The 20,283-nt window shown below is 36.1% G+C and overlaps 2 protein-coding genes across 10 annotated transcripts in view; one reads left to right on the top strand and one right to left on the bottom strand.

Annotated features, from left to right (window-relative positions):
• The window catches only part of LOC5573887, a 65,485-nt gene extending 52,220 nt beyond the window's left edge, over positions 1 to 13,265 (top strand). For all 9 annotated transcript variants that reach the window (XM_021853850.1, XM_021853852.1, XM_021853851.1 and 6 more), the window contains 2 exons: positions 10,866 to 11,101; positions 12,882 to 13,265. In XM_021853850.1, the coding sequence (XP_021709542.1) occupies positions 10,866 to 11,101; positions 12,882 to 13,094 (449 nt within the window). In that variant the 3' untranslated portion in view covers positions 13,095 to 13,265. The remainder of the gene's footprint in view (positions 1 to 10,865; positions 11,102 to 12,881) is intronic.
• The window catches only part of LOC5573889 (rabankyrin-5), a 130,203-nt gene that overhangs the window by 93,692 nt on the left and 16,228 nt on the right, over positions 1 to 20,283 (bottom strand). The gene's annotated exons all lie outside the window — the stretch shown is intronic.

Here is a 20,283-nt window from a genome sequence, read left to right as displayed (position 1 = left end):
ATCCAATGACAAAAATGAACGTAATTGTTCGAATTATTGGATTTTATGGCAAAAATCATTGGAAAACCGGCATTTCTCATAATTTTACCTAAATTTCATATATGTCCGTTTATAAATTGTCCAAATGTACTTCACTACATCTGAACATCATATTAAAGCACTTCAGCAATCAAATAGAGCTTTAAAATTTGGTTTTGAATGTTGCACGTTTGAATTTTGATAGGTGTACGAATATGGAATTGGGTGACTTTTAGACATAAATTCAATACTTTTCCATTCATCCAAAGATTAATGTAAATGGAAACATTTTGTGATTGGCAAATAATTGATGACACCTATTACCTTCAATATGGATAAAGTATTTTAAACTCAATACATTATTTAATAGTTTTTTACTAACTTGATGTGACAACAGTTTCCTGTACGAATATGAAATTGGGCCACTGTATTAAAGTGTCCATTTCCCGACCGTTTTGCTTTTCACGGGATTCGGGACAAAAATTGATGCTTGTCCGGGATCCCGGAATTTTTTTTTTCAATAAAACCTGTATTTTTGTTGAAATGAATGTAAAATTTCATCGATACAATGTTTTTAAAATGAAATATAAAAAGAAAAATAAAATTTCCAAAATTAGAAGTTAATTACAACATATTGTATTTATATGAAGTGAAGTAATAAAGAACAAAAGTAAAAGCTAACGTTGACTAGTTACGGCTTTGCAGATTTCTTTTAATTTTCTTTAAATATGAAACATTTGAGGTGAACATTAATTGAGGTGAACACTTTAATGGTGAACATTTGAGTCATAATATTAAACAATTTCTGAAACACAAAAAAAGCTTAGCTTAGCTTAGCTTAGCTTAGACTGACTACACATATCAATGGTTGCTATTCCGTGATTGACCGAAGTCAGTGAAAATGCACAAAGAATCAACTAGAAGTTCGGCTGGGATTGGCCATAATCTTCTTCAGTGTGCATAATTCAGTGCCTCTATTTATACAGGGTCAATAACGGCGCCGGCCACGTCCTTGCAGTCAGGTGGGATTGGGGGAAGGAATGTTAGTGTGTAACCTTTGCTTTTTGGAGACCGTGTTTGCCTCTGCATCTCCACAAAGGTTACTGGGAGGGATGTTTGTTAATGGGGAGGATCGTTGGGTCATAGGATTCACTTTGATAAGCGATTAGACCATGATAAACAATGATTTGTGAGATATATACATGCTTATACGTAAATATAATATTTTCATTTGAAATGAACAATTTCTATGTAGAGGAAAATTTTGCCGACACTTGAGGTGACGAACCATTCAAAGTTTGTTGAACAAATACCTAAATGTAACATTCCTACAGCTGTCAGGACGAAAGCATGGGTTATTATATTTTACTCATTTGAAAAGAAACAAAAAACTCGATTGGTTGGTACATCATAGAACACTCTTATTCTTATGCCGACACTTACAGTGGCGAACCATCCAAAGTTTGTTGAATAAAGTGAACCTTTCGCAAGTCTACACTTGTAGTGTCGAACCATTCAAAGTTTTTTTTAATTACAAAAATAAAGGTATATAAGAGGTGTTCTGAAAAAAAAAATGTTAAACATAAATAAATCATGAATCAGAGTTTGTGTCGACACTCACAGTGACGAACCATCCATAGTTTGTTGAAAAATCATATTTACATCCCACCATTGTAACGATTGAATGTGCAGTCATACATATTTTATAGATTAGAAATAGTAGCATGAAACGAGCTCACCAATTAATCCGTTATCCTTGACTGAGCAGCCACAATCCACTTTCGGCTTCACTCGTTTGCTCGGCTATAAAAAGCACTCAGGAAAAAAAAAATTAGCGCGCGACCCAAAAAGAATAAAAAAAAAACTGTTCGGGCTTTCTTGACGCACTGCCCAGGAGCAAGCGTCAAGGTCGAAGGATCAAACAGAACTAACCGATCGCGGCACTTTTTCACTTTCTTCAACCGAACTCACCGATCACGCCACTTTTTCACTTACGAGACCGACGCGCGACATGTTTGATCCTGCCCTCGTCGCTTGCCCCGGAAAAAGCAAGTGTCAAGGTCGAAAGATCAAACAGAACTAACCGATCGCGGCACTTTTTCACTTTCTTCAACCGAACTTACCGATCACGCCACTTTTTCACTTACGAGACCGACGCGCGACATGTTTGATCCTGCCCTCGTCGCTTGCCCCGGCAAAAGCAAGTGTCAAGGTCGAAAGATCAAACAGAACTCACAATTTCTGAAACACAAAAAAAGTCTTCAAAACTTCGAAGACCAAACTAATGTTTTAAGATCATTGGTCATATATTGTAGTAGAGCATGATGAAAGTCAATAAATGAATATTATTGACAGATATCGAAGTGTACTTTCACATTAGCTTTCTTAGCATAGGCTTATCGAAATGACTTTATTGAAAAAGAAAAAAAAAAAACAACCTTTACAACTAGACAAATAAACATATTTTTGCCTTATTTGGTAATTTGGACTTTTTCATTCCATTTTATGGTGCTTTTCTATTTTATCGAATAAAGCATGAGCGTGAAGAAAAAAACCACTGTTTTGCATTTAACTTAAGAGGATTTCATCAACATTTGTGTCAATTTCGGGAATCCCGGGATAGCCGGGACGTCAGATCTTATGTCCCTAGAATCGGGAAATCCCGAAATTCGTCCAATCTCGGATTTTTTGTCCCGGGATGGAAACTTTATATTATATTGTAAAAATCCCTCCCTATATTATGCTGAATTTGTATTCAATGAAAATCCAGCATCTTATTTAGTGAGACCGTGTTTGACAAAAATATGGAAGAGAACCACGCGAAATGGGATAATTAATATAATGAAAGATAAATTGTGCTCGTTATTCTAACACAATTCAATTAAATATTAAAATAATTTAGTTTCTTCTGAACCTTTAATCTGTATAGGCCTGAGTGAAAGCAAAAATGCTAAAATCTTAACCACTCAGCGAATACTAAACGGATTCAAATGATTTTTGTCAGTATACTGGCTATACATATCTAGTTTCTATAAGTGGCCAGAAAAACTCGGGACTATATACTGTGACCGGAGTTATTCCGGTGGGTCACTGGGTCAAGTCGGGTAAAATAGGGCGATTTTTTGGACATCGAAAGTTATCTCTATTTATTTCTAATTGCATCAATTTCAATTTGTATAAATCATTAAAAAATGATATTCAACATTATAAATGAAAAGTAATTTCAAACGGTGCAATGAAATGCACGGAATGTGGTCACTCGGACTTAATGTCCTGAAGAACCGGCTCTAGAATTGTTGACCGTTTTGATTCTTTAAGATTAGAGATCGAGCATTCACTAACATGAGTTCCTCTAAGCTTGATACAGATGTTAAGATACAAATTGGCCACTTTATCATAAATTTGAGGCGGTCCGGAGACCCGAAAATGTTCATTTGTAGGATAAATAAAATACAGGGAACATGGTTATTCAATTCAATTGTTTCTCAAACGGTCTACGCTGATGCGAATTTTTAAAAACTCCTTGATATAGTGACTACATTAAAGCCGATTCCTGAGATAATCTGTGACTTGCAATTTCCCTATCTCCAGGGACACAGAGTCACAGAACCCTTGTCACCCGACCTGACCCAGTGACAAGTGACCCACTGGAATAACCCCGGCCACAGGAACATTCCCAAGATCCTTTGACCACTTTAAGAAACTAGATATGTGAGCCAGTAAACTGACAAAAAATAATTGAAATCCGTTAAGTATTCGTTGAGCGGTGGGAGTATTAGTTTTTTTTCTTTCACTCAGGCCTATACGGGTTAATAGATTTTCGCAAATTAGACTTACGACACACTCGCGAACAGGCTTGGTGTGATTAAGTTCGTACCCGTAAGTTCGGGAGAACATTCCAAAAGATATAGCAATAAGATCGCGAACGTTTACTCGCGAGTAATCGAACAAGGTGCGATTTATTATCGTCTTGACAGACAAATCAATTATATAACCATCAAATCGGCAGTTAACTAGCAGTTTGTAGTCAAAACCTTTGAAACTAGATATCTCGGAGGCGAAATGGCTTTTTTTTTCCAGAAGCACAATCGACTCTGAGCAGCTCCAAACACGGTTCACTAATTTGTTTTGTTCTTGTTTCGGTTCAGCAGACATGTTCGACATTTTCCATCACTAGAACTGTTCTAACGGATATTTAAATTCCAAGTAAAGAATTGAAGTGAAGAATGACCAATATTTGCATGAAATTGAATAAACAGCTGAAATAATTAGGTTTGGTATATTCCAGTTTCACGTCATCGGTAGAACAGGAAATGGATCTAACATGAGAAGATTCTTCAATCTCATCACGGGCCACACAAAAGGCCGTACGTTGGGCAGTTCTGGAGTACTTGATCAATCAGCCGAATTTTTCGGCAAAATAATCTATGCAATCAATGCATCATTACGTGTATCAGGGAATCTTTCCGGATGTAAGGAAGCGACAGAAATTGGCTTGTCATCCAGTAGAATGGTCGACATCCGCAAGTTTGAGAAAAGGTCGCTTGGTAGATGATTGCACCATAGAGTCCAAGCGACCCTTTGACCATCGCGGTGTAATCTACCGCTATTGCGGCGCAGATCTGCTAACAGATCTGCTTTCCAGCAAGCGTAAGCTCCTGACAGACTATCCATGCTTAGTTAATGTAATAACCTAAACCTATACCCTGCCCATAACTGCATAACAGTCACATTCGACATTTTTCACAAAATGGAGTTAATACCATAGAGAGTCATCAAATGATAAATACTTTCGATCAACTTACTGAAATCTGTGAGATTGTTCTAGAAAATTCGAAAAAAATACCAGGTTGTTTTGTCACTTTGGTAATTATAACCGCATAACAGTCACATTGAGATTATAAATGGGCCTCGTAATGTGATGGCAAAGAAATTTCTATCATAATTATTTTCTGACAATTGACCTAGTATGCGATATGAGTTGTACAAAATATCAGCCTCAAATAAGCACTTTTGAGTTCCTGGTAATTTTTAGAAATTTTAGTATCCTCCCATACTGCCATAAAATGCACACTTGGTATTCCATTTACTCAATGCCTACTTTTGTCGAATGTTACAAATATGCAGTTATGGGCAGTACCTATATAACCTAAACCGGTTGAACAGCACGTGTATTAAATCATGTGCTTGAGCAAGCTTCGTGAATCTCCCGTGAAGCCTAACAGGGTCCTAAACTTTTAAATGAAATCTTGTTTTTATTTAATAACACGAAGAGCATGTTCTTGCAACCACTTTAGCATTTTTTGCTGTTCAAATAACGTCTATATCACATTTAAAATTTAGTTTTAAAAATAGGTTCAAATGTGAACTTTGACACTTTTGATCATGTTTGACATTCACTTAGTCGACAAAACCGCCACAGGGGCTCAACTTTTCAACATTGGGGTTGTTCCTATTTGACATTACGGAAGGGACACGGGAAACAAAATACAACAAAAATTTGAGTTTAAACCAAGGGGTGTGACCCAGCAATGCCATACTGAAGGTGTCTGGGTTCGATTCCCGGTCGGTCCAGGATCTTTTCGTAATGGAAATTTTCTTGACTTCCCTAGGCATAAAGTATCATCGTACCTGCCACACGATATACGAATGCGAAAATGGCAATTTTGGCAAAGAAAGCTCTCAGTTAATAACTGTGGAAGTGCTCATAAGAACACTAAACTGAGAAGCAGGCTTTGTCCCGGTTAGGACGTAATGCCAAGCAGAAGATGAAGACAAAAAATAAAAAATAAGAAACCAACGAAAAGCATTCAAAAATTGAATAAAAATATGTTTCTGGCCTAAACTCAAGCGTTTGGTACTAAAATTGGGACAGGGCTTTAGGACTGAGTTATCTTTTCTAGAGTCTGATTGCATTCCATTGGCAAAGAATGCTCTCAGTTAACAACTGTTAAAGTAACCATATGGCTTAAGCTATGAAAGGCTCTGTTCAGGCACTGTTCATGTAGAGATGAAACGTCAGAGAGAAAAAGATGAACACATCATCGTTTCTGATTCTCCATCGTAAAGACTCAGGTTAATTATCATTTAATGGTTGTTTTATAATCTACGGAAATTTCCTAAGATTTGTTTCACCTATGTAGTAAAGTAAGTAATGTCAGTACAATCAGAAGTAACCCATGACAATGCGACTTACTTCCTACTACTGAACAGTTGTTGCAAATGACTTACTTCATTATGCTAGGCGGCGCAAAACCCTCGCAGTGATCATGTTCATACATTATCTACCAAACCAAGGACCAGATACCGGTGCCGTGGTAGTCACCTGAGTGTCAATGGCATTAAGTCTTGTATCCATCTCTTCCTGCTGATGCTAGATGCACCTTTATTATTCGTTGCATGGTATAGCGATCGGTGTAATAAGCTTCATGTTCGAATTCAACTTCATAAATATACTCTACGAGCGATCTACAGTTCATGAAGTATAGCTAATCTATTCTTTAAGCATCCAAATGAATTACAATATTTCTAATGTCAATGTCAGATCTATCATAACCATATGTTGCATCCCCGCCTTTCCACGCTTCCAAACGACTGAAACAGCTCAAGATGATGCCATTGCCCAATCATGGACCGGGTGTGAATGCTGTAACACACTTTGCGTCCGGTTGTTATAGCATTCGACGTATCATGAATACTGGCGCCTGCCGCGCCGAAACTTTGAGCCACACTCTCCTCACGTTACATGTGGACACACAAGATATAACTGCTCTCATCGTAGCATCGCCTTCGTCATCGGCGTTTTTTCGTCGTGACCAAAGTCAGCAAACGAGAAGTGCAAAAAAAAACCGGTTCACCACTGACAACGCGACGGACCGGTTCAGTCGAAATTTAATCGCTGTTTTTTTTTCGGGTGTACGCAGCCGCTCGCCAATGACGATCATGGGCAAAGCCGGGATCGCGGGCAAAAGTGAAAGCGCGCCGTACTCACAGATAGGGTGTTGACCTTTTACAGATTAACTGGCTGGGCTGGGCTGTCGAAGTTATTGCCGAAATCCGGATTCTACACGTTCACTTTCATTTGGAATTGTTATTGGGTTTATATGATCAACTGGTATTGCTGGTGGAGTTCAATTAATTTAGTGTTGTTTCCAAGGGTTGACCTTATTTTTTCATCTTTTTCGGAGTTACGACCCAACTGGGACAGAGTCTGCTTCTCAACTTGAGCCATTTCGCTTTTATAAACTGATACCTTTTTTTGCCAGTTGATCATTTTTGCATTTGTATACTGTGCGTTTGAACATAATCTATGCCCTAGAACAGGTGTGGATCGAACCCACGCTACTCAGTTTAGTCTTGCTTAACAGCTGCGCGTTTACCGTTACGACTATTCGGACAACGACAAGTGTACCCATAAGGCGGCATCCACAAATTACGTAACGCTCTAGGGGGAGGGGGGGAGTAGGCTCAAGCGTTACGGCTCATACACAAATTTAAACATTTTCATACAAAAAGCGTTACGGAGGGGGTGGGGGAGTGGGTCAAAAATTTCCGATATTAGCGTTACGTAATAAATGGACGCTGCCTAAGACGATAGCGCAAAGAACTAATTGGACACATTCATAATTCACAGGGCTGGTATCGTTTAAGTGTCTTGGAAATAGGAACTATACCTTTAATATGCATTTTACCTAAAATAGAGACCAAAAAGAGACCAAACAGGGACCAGGAAGGGACCAAAATCATGAAAAATACATAAAGTAATGCGCAGCAGTGATACATGCCGTAATGCCATAAGGAATTTCAAAAAATATTTTAAAAACATTCTTAGAGGTTCCTTTATGAATATTTTATGTTCTTCTTCTTTCTGGCGTTACGTCCCAACTGGGACAGAGCCTGCTTCTCAGCTTAGTGTTCTTATGAGCACTTCCACAGTTATTAACTGAGAGCTTTCTATGCCAATTGACCATTTTTGCATGTGTATATCGTGTGGCAGGTACGAAGATACTCTATGCCCTGGGAAGTCGAGAAAATTTCCAACCCGAAAAGATCCTCGACCGGTGGGATTCAAACCCACGACCCTCAGCTTGGTCTTGCTGAATAACTGCGCGTTTACCGCTACGGCTATCTGGGCCCCCAATAGCCCCCAATATTTTATGTATTATTCATTATTTTTTTTCAGGAATGAAGTCAGGTATTTGCGTCACGTTTGCTTCAGATAATGCTTCAAAGATTTCTTCAGTAGTTCATTTCATTTAGTGATTTTTACGAACTTCCTCAGGAATCTCTCTAACAGTTTCGTTTTAAGCTAGTATGCTGTTTCGTTCAAAAAAATGTAAAAAATTCTTTAGCGGAATGGTTTGAGAAATTTTCCACAGTGTTGCAATTGAAATTACATTCTCAATTGCATGCTGCGGTCGAAAAAAAAAATGTTTTTCTTGATCATATCAGACAAGTAATTTCTCACGCATCGAGATAGGCGACTACTTTCTTTTTCAACGGCAAATCAGCCTTTAGAATTAAAGAATGCAACCTGATTTTTGTCTAAGAATAAACACAGAAGATATCTCAGAGAAACCTCATTCAGAAATTTTTCAAGAGGACTCCAGGAATTTATCCAAATTGTTTTCTCAGGATATCCATCGTCTTGTTCAGAACATCTTCAAGAATTCAACCTGTGTTTTATCCAGGGATTTTCTTGGATTTCTTACAAAAAGTTTGTTCAGAATTTGTTCAACATTTCAAACAGAATTTATTGTAAGAACACTTTCAGTATCTACCTTTCAGATTTTGATTTCGGATACTCTACTTTCAATGGGAAACATTTTAAACGTTCAAAACTAGTGATTCTAGAGACGTGTTTTATAAGAAATTTTCACATGTTAATTTCCAATTTCAAAACCCATTAAAAATTAAAATAACCAACTAGCTAAGACGTCTCTAATTATTCACGGTTTGTTAAACCTTAAACTTGCTATGCAGTTTGAAAGCACGAATAATTTTAATTTAGAACTCACTAGTCCAATTGAAAATCAAGTTACTCAACTCAAATCAACTCACCTGTAAATTCTGAACTGCTACGGCAAATGAAATGTAATATATTATTATCAAAATGTTGATAAATGCTTAATTTAGTTCTTTCAAATTAGGATGATCGTGTTACCTAACTCAGACACCTAGATATAAGAACCGAACGTAATGTTTGGAATGGTACTAATGATTAAAAAAAATATTACGATCGTCACTGAAGTACAAAACATCCAGCAATGCCAACGATTATGGTTTCAAAAAGCCCATGCGTCATTTGTCATTTGTCAATTGTCACACCGCCACTCTCTTCGGGTCCGGAAAGAAACGGAAAATCACGCAACCCTTTTTAATCTGATCGCCTTTGCCATGAGTCACGTTTCCGTCTTATGTACGCACATAAGTACCGGAATGCTGGTGAATAGTGTTTTCCGCGTCTCTTAATCATGCATGTTATAGCCGTCCATGTATACCGCCTGGTGAGTTTAACCGAAATAGTTCCGTTTTCCTCTTTCGTCACAGACTCTTATCAACAACTTAATATGAAGTCTCACACTGTGGCTCCGCCAGACGACAACGACACTTTGGCACATGCTGAGGGGGACGGTCAGTTCTCAACGTCTACTACTACTACAGTTGAACCTTGAGAAAAAAGAAAAAGAATTGCCTGAGCCTGGGCAGCATACAAACTGATTCATATGATGATGTGATTCAAAGAAAGAGGCAAACATGGTGATATATCCCCATCCAGGGTAGAATCGTTGAAGTGCTCAAGAATTTCCTGGTGCAAATTCTGGAGAAATTCTCCAGAACACCTTGACGTTCAACGCTCCGCCATCGTAATCATCGTAATCATCGAAATTTCAACAGCAGTTTTTCTGTTCAAAACTGAAATATTTTCGACGAAAATGTGTTCACTGTGTTTTGGTTTGAGAATAGTGTGAACATTTATGATTTTGAACGAAAAAACTGCTTTTGAAAAATCCCAAATAGATGACGGATCCTGCTCCCTTTAACAAATTTTGGAATAAATTCTTGGGGAATTACTGGAGAAATTACTAGAAAAAAATCTCGGAAAATCCCTGTACAAGTTTCCAAAAGAAATTTCTTTGGACATCAGTAGAAGAATTCCTGAAGCTTTTCCTCTAGGAATCTGATAAGAAATTTTTGATGAACTTTTGAAATGTTCGCGTCATAGTCTTTGAAAATTTCTCTGAAGCCTCTTGAAATTTGCTTTAGGATTTACTGCTAGCAGAATACGAAAATAAGGGTGATTATTTCGGTCGAAATAGAGACTTAAAATACCTACCATTGAAAATGAAGACTTTAAAGAGGCTAAACTTATATAGCGACCACGTCCCTAAAAAGAGACTTGCTACCAGTCCTGAATATTAAAAAAACTTTTCGATAATATATTTTAAAATAAAAATGCAATGCACAGCCACATTTCACGAGTTTGCTTAAACGTTCCCAATAAGTTCTATATCGGGCATATAGTGCTAATACAGAACTATTCTATAGAACTTATGCCAACACTATGTCAGAAGGATATTCCAATAAAAAACTTTTTACCTGAAAAGCAAAACGTTGCGTTTGAAAAAGAGACTCTAATAGAAAAGCACGAATTTTCGACCTACAAGAAATCTGTGCCAATTTTCAGATATTCATACAAAAAAAATGTGCCTAAAACGTGTAAATGGGTCGAAAATTAGTGCTCTTCCCCTATATAATTTGATTCAAAAATACAGACTTATCAGGAACTTCTACATACAAAAATTTAAAAATTTTATTCTAATTTATTCTTTTCTCTACATTTTTAGAACTCAACGCCGCCCTCGGAATCAAATGCTTCCGGTGTACGGTAGCTCCGCCCAATCGCTACGCCGCAAACAGTACAAAAACGCAGCTGTGTTCGAAATTTGACCACTCCGATTACTACGCCGTAGACTGTCCGTGGTCTACGATGTGCGTGAAGCGAATTTTCAAAATCCAGCTGATGAACCGCGAACAGGAGACCATCAGCCGCGACTGTGCCCAACAGAAGAAAACCGAACAGGTTGGTATACGACACATAATTGGGACATGTCACATGTGGATTAGGGTGTCCCAGAAAAAAAAACAATTTCCAAAAAGTCGTGTTGCTCAATCATAGAATGAAATAAATGCTTATTTATAGCATTTTTGGTGAACAAATCATTTTTTTAATCGTTCAGAAGTTCCGCCAAAACAATCTATGAAAAATGATTATTTAGATGAAAATTTTAATAGTTTTTGAAAATAATAATTTTTTTTCCATTTTCAGAGGCTTCGAAAACATCTGCAAAAAACGTAAAAATAAGACAAATTTTACAAATAAAATTTCAACAATTCTCATCAACAATGCCATTTTTATAAACCAATCTAACGGAACCTCTAAGCCATTTTCTAGAAAGTTGATTTGTGCTACAGTATAGTATATCTTTTTTACTAGGTTTGAGCACCATGACTTTTCAAACATTTTTGAGACACCCTAAAGTAGATACACTTCCTTGATTACTTTTCTACTGAATGATTTACAAAACCCAACAACTGAGAAAAATCTACACGTCAAGGTCGTTTGTTTTACTTATAGATTTGCGCAATGAGGAAAACCACATGACTTGAGTGTGGTAGCCATATGGATTTCGTCATTGACTTCACAGTATAATAACATGTGTATCAACATTAGGTTGCCATGAGAAACTAACATGAATGTCTAAATATTAAATCATGAAAACCAACTGATTTGCTTATTGATTTAGAAATGTAGTGGCTTTAGATAGTCATGTGTGATAGAACATGAATGTCATGAGACTGAAAGAAGAAATTTGATAGAAGAAATCTTGCTCCCCAAAATTGGATTCGAGGCTCCTCTGCTTGTCGCAAGCTCACTTGATTTTTTTTTTCAAACAAGTGAGTCAGCAACAAGCGGGACACCGCAAATCCATAATTTGGGAAGCCCGGGATTAGCATATTTCATTTTATTCGAAGCTGCAAGCTAGGAAAATCTGTTAGTAGAATCTGATTTTTCTCTAACACCATACATTATATCCAATGCTGGAAGTAATTCATGTTATATACATACATTATATCCAACGCTGGAAGTAATGCATTCTATTAAAAGAAAATTAGAATTAACTCCTCATATTCAGAATATGCTTCTTCTCTTTGGAACATGATGATGACTGTCGTTCGACACGAGGTCCGACCGCAATTTAGTTCGCTATGGGTTGATCACTAATAATTTAGAAATTAGGAACACGGAAATCGACAGCAAGCTCATCGGTTTCATATCGACAAACTTGAACATGGTGATCATGACACAAGATAACCATAAGTTAAACACACTGAATCCGTGTTGGGTGATGATCTATGCACCCATAGGCAGTGTTGCTCAGACTCATTTCCCCGAAAATAACATTTTCCACCTCCCCCTCCATCTCAGGAATACAACGCACAGTTATAACAGTTCATGACTTCACAATTCGAATTTCGGGGAAATGAGTCTGGTCAACACTGCCCATAGGTCGACGCATACGAATTTGATATGGAAAGCTTTGGGAACTTATGTGGAAAACTATGGAATTCATGTTGTCGGTTGATGAATCAGTCCATGAAGCATAACTAAAGAATTGAATGTGTAATACACACGAAGTTTGTAAGAAAATCACAACAAATCGACATAGACGTTCATCAATCGATCCATAATTTTAAACACACGGATCAAGCGTGTGGATTTTTTTCAGTGAATAGTCATGGAAGCATGCGAAGATCTCCATCCCCAAGAAAGCGTAACCACAACCTCTTCCTATTTGCAGATCTACAAAAATGGTAACTGGACCAAAGAGCACCACATAGAAGAGCCCTACGAGGAGGGCTGTCAAACGATAGACGACTCCACGTACTGCTTCTGCCGGGGGTCGATGTGCAATGCGGCGACCAAGGTGGAAAAGAACAGCTACCACACGGATGCGATGGCGGTCATATTTGTGTTCAACGTGATGAAGTACATTAGGAACATAGAGTACTGACAGGGCGGATGGCTAGGTTTCGTTTCTACGTTAAAAAATCATAGGTTAGGCATAACTTAATTGCTTTTTTGACTGAACACTTAAGTCACTAACGAGAATATTTTTTGTTTGTTAAACAGTTGTTTTATGCTCGAAATTGATGTGATATAATAAATAAGTAGGAATTATTGTGGATGCTGTTGTGTTTTCGAATATCACAAGGGGATAATAAGAAACTGATATGTTCTAGGATCCAAACTCTAATATGACACATTGAGTTAAAACGGTTCTGTAAATTGCCAATACGTTTTCGTGTAGTCAGGCATTTGGCTGCATCGTGTCAAACAGTGTGGGTTGGATTCCCGCTGCAGTCCGATAAACTTTTCGTGAGGAAGGGTTTCCGACTGGGCCACTGGGCGTTGCATGCTAGTCCGTTGGCTAGTGTGGTGCTTCCATCAAATGACATATCCGTTCACTGGAAGCATTGACGTGTTGGTGTCTTTTTAATCACCGCTATACAACTTTGAGCAGTAGACCTCAGCTTTATTGACCAAAATGAATTCCTGGAGTTAGACAAATGTTTTACATAATCACTTTCTCGATGTTTGGAGGTTCACCATATAATGAATGTAAATTTTGAAAATGAGATCTAATAGAGCAAATTTTGGTAAAAAGATTTAAGAGTATGGCTAAGCACAACTAGGAAGCTCTTGGAATACCTATATCCCAGTGAGGGCGTAATGCCAGAAAAAAAAGGAAATTTTCGTCATTTTTGCTTATCTTTTGCCAATTAGCACAATTATAAATGAACAAACCTACGTTATTACTATCAGTGCACCCGATTCCGCTCATTTAAGGGAAGTTATGTGTTCAGAAGTTTGTTATAAAATAACTATTGTGTCGATCAATACCATTTTTATGTCACAATGTAGCTCCAAGTATAGGTAATCAGCGGCAAAATAAAAATAATATGATAAACATTTAATTGCATTTGTTGCTGCGTCTAAGTGTTCCTATTTCCGCTCATGGTAAACAGATTTTGTGACGAATCTACTAAAAAATGCATTGTTTCGAATTTCGTAATTTATCCTGATATTTCTTTAGGTCAAACCAAAGCTACTATGCAATAAAGAAGGCTGTATGCGAAAATCGGCATTTCTTTAAAAAAAAAATATTTTTTTGCATGAGTGGTTATTGGAACACACGAAAATACCTAGTGACCCAATTACCGCTCACGAGGTCTTGTGTTTTCAACATAAAGGATAATTTTATCAAATGAAAATAATGTTAGACGACTTCATTTGAAAGTTGTTAATATTGTTAGAATACATCCGTGCGAAAAATGTTGGTTTTTGACACGAAAAATCAATTTTTACACTTGTCAGCGGAAATAGCGGCATGAGCGGTGCACTGATGGTACAGCTAATGCTCGATAACTGGGTGCTATTTAACTGGGCTGCTTTTTAACTGGGTGCTCGCTAACTGGGCTGTAGCCCAGTTAAAAAACAGTTAAACGTCAAAAACTTTCACCTTCCCGTAACTGACGAGGGGCGTGCAAATGCAAAATAAGGTTTCGGCATTATTTTTTCTATTATTATTCTTTTCGGTGTTTTAGGAAGCGAGTCACCGAGGAAGATCCTACGCCATATTTTCTGGCAAGCGACTCGTGCGATCCACCTCCTCTTTCGAAATCGTCGATAATTTTAACTTTTTCCACCAACGTAAGGGTTTTTTGTTTCCGTTTGCGGTTGGTGCCCGGTGGGATGTCCATTGCAGGAACGAAAACTGTTTAATTCACCTCAAAATTTACAAGACGGTACGATTAAAACGCGAATTCAATGACGGATTGACACGAACACGACGCGATTCCAAAACCGAATGACGCCAACCAAAACTTTGCATCTAAGTCCCCCTCGATTTTTATTTGAATGTGTGTGTGCGTTGGAATGGCAGTCCAGTTATCGAGCACTGCTCGCTAACTGGAAGGTTCTCTCAGCCCAGTTATCGAGCATAAGCTGTACTCTATTTTAAAATCTTTCCTTAGTGCAAAGTCAAGTAATAAGTGTTAAAGTTACATAGTTTTATGAGAGATTATTTATATTCCCATGTTTTTCGTCACCCACAGTTTTTTCACTAATTGTTGTGTGATAGTGGATCAAGGGTTTACACATGGATGTGTGAAAATCGTGTTTCACCAGTTCATAAGAATGAGTGAAAAAATGTGGGCGAAAATGAGATGTAAATATAAAGGTGTGTAACTCTAACACAAAACAGTGTAACTTTAACACATGCTCTGTGTAAACGTTTCTAAGAGTGGATGGAGTTCTTTAAGAGATTTTAAATTAAATTATGAACCTTGCCATTATAAAATGGTGAAATACGGTTCGCAGATTGGTAAACATTAGGAACCTAGAGAAATATATACTTTCAATAAATCCCTAGCTAATAGACAAAATTGATGGCCAAGAGGTATTGGACAAAATATTTGTAACTTATTCTTTTCCATACAAAATGAGCAACTTTGGAGATCTCAAATATTATGAAATTAATTTAAATTAAATTTTCAAACCACGTCAGACATAACTTGAATTTTAACATAAAATTTTTCAGTATTTTTTTCAACTACGGGTTTAGAAGTAATAACCCAGAAAATAATAAATCGTATACGATAGTGCATAAGAGTACACAACTGGAGCCCGAATACGTACTTGTGTCATAAGGCTGCTGCAAAATGTGCGTATAGGGTAACGGTCGTATTTTGGACCCCCTAAGGAAGTGATTTTAGTTTTTTGTTCCAATTAATTAGTTGCACAGCGTAACCAACTTGAAGAACATGCCAAAATATAGAGAAAAACTTCGTCTACGAGATAAAAATGCCCATACGGTCGTGTAAGATCCAAAAAACGTCGAAAATAATTGAATTGTGAAGCACTGTTTTCATTATTTTGGACACACCAATACATTTTGGACCCTCAGAGTATATATTTTGGACACCAGGCATTTTTTATCGTTTGGCGACTAAGTCCACGACATTGGTTGTATAATATGCTTGCCCATAGTCTAATCAATCAATAAACAATGGAACACTGAAGATATTCCATGCTTTTAGTCCAGAAATTTGAAAAAAGTTTTTGTTTACATTTGAAAAATTTCTGACGGCTTCAATTTCTGTGTGTAGGTAACGTGTTGTAACGGTTGCCATGGATGAACCGATTATATTAAATTAATTTCAGATAGAATAAAACACATTTTTTTATGTAGAAACGGTTGATGCAAGTGCGGAATAGTTCTGTCTTTCCAAATAGCATGCAAATTGAGTTGGTCTTTAGATTAAAATTGGGAAAGGTGAAGGAAAATGGTCCAGGGGGTCCAAAATATATTGGTTACCTTATTGCCTCCACTTTTAAACTTATATCTGTTGTCATACACGATCATGTGTTTACTGGGAACGATATGAGTAAAGAGACGAAATTAATAAACGATCTAAAAAAATATGTTCATCTTGTCTAAATCTATAACTTTGCTGAATATATCATGCAGCTATTCTACATTTTTAAATCATGTCAATTATTGATTTTTTACCAAAAAACATTTACATTACATCGAACTTTTATTGCTTTTGTACTCGCGATTAAAGAAACAACTAAAACAGAGTGTCTACTTGTTTGCTGAAATGAAATTCCCTGATATTTCCAGGCCTTAAGAAAAAAAATCCAGGCTCAAGAAAAACTCTTAAATACTAATGATTATCGAATTATTAATTTTTAATGAATTTGAATTCATTTCTAACAATAGGTCTTAAATGGCTTCAAAACACTTGAAAAAAAAAAAAGATTTCTTTAGTTCTTTAGTGATCATTTCTTAAGGAATTCCCCTTACAATTTCATTTTAGAATTCTCAAGAATACAATATGGATTTTTCGAAGGAGAACTACAGAAAACACTTCAGAGATTTCATTAGGAATTTCTCCAAAGATTCTCCAACAAAGTCGTAAGTCCTCCAGACTTTTATGCAATGATTCTTCCCTCGCTTCCCTTTGATCACTCTCAAAAATACTCGTTTAGAACAGCTAAAAACAGTATCTTCCCCAGAAAGCACCTCTAGATCTTTCTTAGAATACCCTACAACATTGTTTTTTCAGGATATCTTTAACATTTCAACTTGAAATTTCTCTATGGATACTTTCTGGATGTACCCTAGAGATGCCTTCTAAGATTTCTTAATGAAATACTCCAGTAATTCCTTGAGATATTTCCCAAGTAAGTCTTCGAATATTTTTTTATCTCCAGAGAAATTTCTTGAATATTATTCAGAAATTATTAAATAAAATCTTTGATAAAAATTTGGACGAGTAATATTTTAGAAGAAAACGTAAAGTAAACTCTGATGAAGCTCGTGTAAGATTTAAAGCACATAACTCTTGATGAACAAGGATCCCTGAAAGAACTCCAGGACACTTGAGGAACTTTTACAAGATTTCCTAGATAAATTGTTAAGATATTAAAAACAAAAATCAATCAAATAGCTTATCCCGAAGGATTTTCTGAATTTTAATTCCTAGAATAACATCGGAAGGAATTCCCAAAGAAGTTTGTGTAGGAGTGATCGGAGTAATGGAGTAACGGAGAACTGGTGGTGGGACCTTAAATAAACTTTAGAAGATTCCAAGGATATTTTTTTTCGAGAAAATTCATTGGAAAACGTTTGGATGAAATGCTGAAGATGCTCCAAGATAAAAATCTATAGGAGCATTATGATGAATCGACGATCGAGTTTATTGAGAGATAGAATTTCCTCGAATAATCCCTCGAGAAAACTGTTGGAGCAATTCCTGGAAGCAACCATGGATGAAATCTAAAGGAATTCACATGAAAAAGCGTAGGAATTTGTGTGGGGTTCCTGGGTAAAATTTCTAAGCGAATTCCTCCAAAACTATGGAATAAATATTTGTGAGTTTTATCGAAGAAATTTCTGTAAGGTACCGTGGGGTAAGTGGATACAGAAAAATCAATCATTAACTTCATTGTTATGTACAGCTTATGTGAATAATGTAATTCAATTTTTTGTCTGTGGATAACAAATGAGGGACTATTATACTTCAAATCGTCATTTATTTTGATTTTTCTGATTGTTATGTATTGAGTATGAGAGACTTAAAAATTTGCGCCAAATGATCCACTTGTCCCACCATGGTGGGGTAAGTGGATCACCAATTAAAAAATCTGTTCTCGAAACAAATGTGGTGTGATTATGTATAATAAAAATGATATAACTCTCGTTCTTGTTATTAGTGCTAGTAATGTTACATTATAATACTTTAAAATTAAAAAAGTTTCTTTGTTTAATCAAAATATAATAAATGTATGTATATATTAATTCATACTAAATCTAACAAAAAAAAAACATTGACTCTAGAAAAATTGGAGAAAATTCATCCATTTATACGCATAAGTTGAACAGAAGTATTGTTGGATTATTCCTAACGATATTTTAGAAAAACACTCTTAGTTTAAAAATATTAATTACTTTCACTTTGGAATAACAAACTGAAATACTTCTATTTTATTTATGAACATATGTGTATCATCTGTCTAGAACAATTTCTATGGTCAAATAAGTTACGATACTAAGCGTTCAATTGGAAGGATTAGTATATTTTGCTCTTTTACAACTCAAACTTAGATAAAACACGAAAAGTTTCATGTACATTTTTGAAATTATTATTCTTATTATTTTTTTTATATGCAGAAAGGTTACTTTTAGGTGTATTAATTCATAATTTTCTATGTCAATTGACAAATTCAAGATGGGAATGGAAGAAAATAAAGGAAAACAAACATTTGCGGATATTAAAGCTTAATAAAATTCGCGTAAGCAGTCTGCCAATAATTGATAATAATTCTTGATCCACTTACCCCACCCATTAAAAAGTAGGGGTAAGTGTACCATCGTCTCAATATATGTTGTATTTATTTATAAAAATACATATTTTTCCATTGTCGATTCAATATTCAATTAGAACTGTAAAGTGCTCACCATGTGTCTGAAAAAAAAATAATAGAATTCCGATTTAAGACAGAGAATACAATGGATTTTTGATTGATGCGAAAACAATTTGAAATTAATTACTGTTTTGCCAGCCTAAACAAGTTTGCCTTGTGTTAGTGTACGTGTAGTACCAGGTTTTTGCAAGTAGTATCAGTGCGGGCATAAGAATATAACCTAAAACGAAGCATTCAACATATTCAGCATTATGCTTTATATTGACAAATGATCCACTTACCCCACTGATACACTTCCCCCACTGTACCTTATATGAATCTTTGGAAAATTCTTTATAGCAACAACTGGAGGAATCGATTGAGGAATTGCACTGTTTGGGATAGTTTTTGAAAAAATAAATCAAAGAAAAATAAATGAAGAAATTACGGGGGCACATGTGGAGAAATTCTCTAAGCATCATTCGAAAAGTCGCTGATGAATTTATGGGATAATGGTAGAGAGATCTCTATACAAAATTCTAGAGAACATCTTTGAAAGCATTTCAGATCAAAAACTCTTAGAATTACTGGGATATTTCTTTAAGCTTTTTCCCGAGGGTATCTGAGAAAAAAATCTAGATGAGCCTGTTGAATATAGTCGCATTATAGTCTCTGAATGTTACTGTGTAATAATTTTGCATCAGGATTAACTGCAAGTAATATAATGAATATAGTGAATTTGGAGACCATTTTGTTCAAAACAGAGACTTTAAAGATCTTCCTCCAAAAAATATGAACTTTGTCAAAACTTGCATTTGAAGTAGACACCAAGTATCTTAAAAAAAGACTCTGCAAGGCATATTTTTTTTGTATTTCATTAGAATTTCTACGAAAAACAGGAATGCTTAAAATATTCTGAGACGGGCTCTAAGCAGCTAGTCCTGGTCTGAAGAAAAAGGTCTTTTCAGAAGTTCCATTAAAAAGTATTCATTTTACTAGTGTACGCGTTAATCTTTTACATTAATCAATTACACTCGGAACATTTTCTTTGTTTCATGCATCAAAATACTGCTATTTACTTAAATTAAAGTTACTGAAACCTTTGGCTGTTTTTCAAAAATATTTCTTATTTTTTGAGGTATTGGGTGTTGAAATGCATTGTTTAACGAATACAGTCAACTTACGTGCAAGAACCCAGCTTATATGAAGATTGATTTGCTTAGTTTACT

This window comes from Aedes aegypti, chromosome 3, assembly GCF_002204515.2.
Source record: "Aedes aegypti strain LVP_AGWG chromosome 3, AaegL5.0 Primary Assembly, whole genome shotgun sequence".
NCBI classification, from domain to species: Eukaryota; Metazoa; Arthropoda; class Insecta; order Diptera; family Culicidae; genus Aedes; species Aedes aegypti.
Note: the sequence above shows the minus strand (reverse complement) of the source record. Positions and strands in the feature narration are given on the sequence as shown.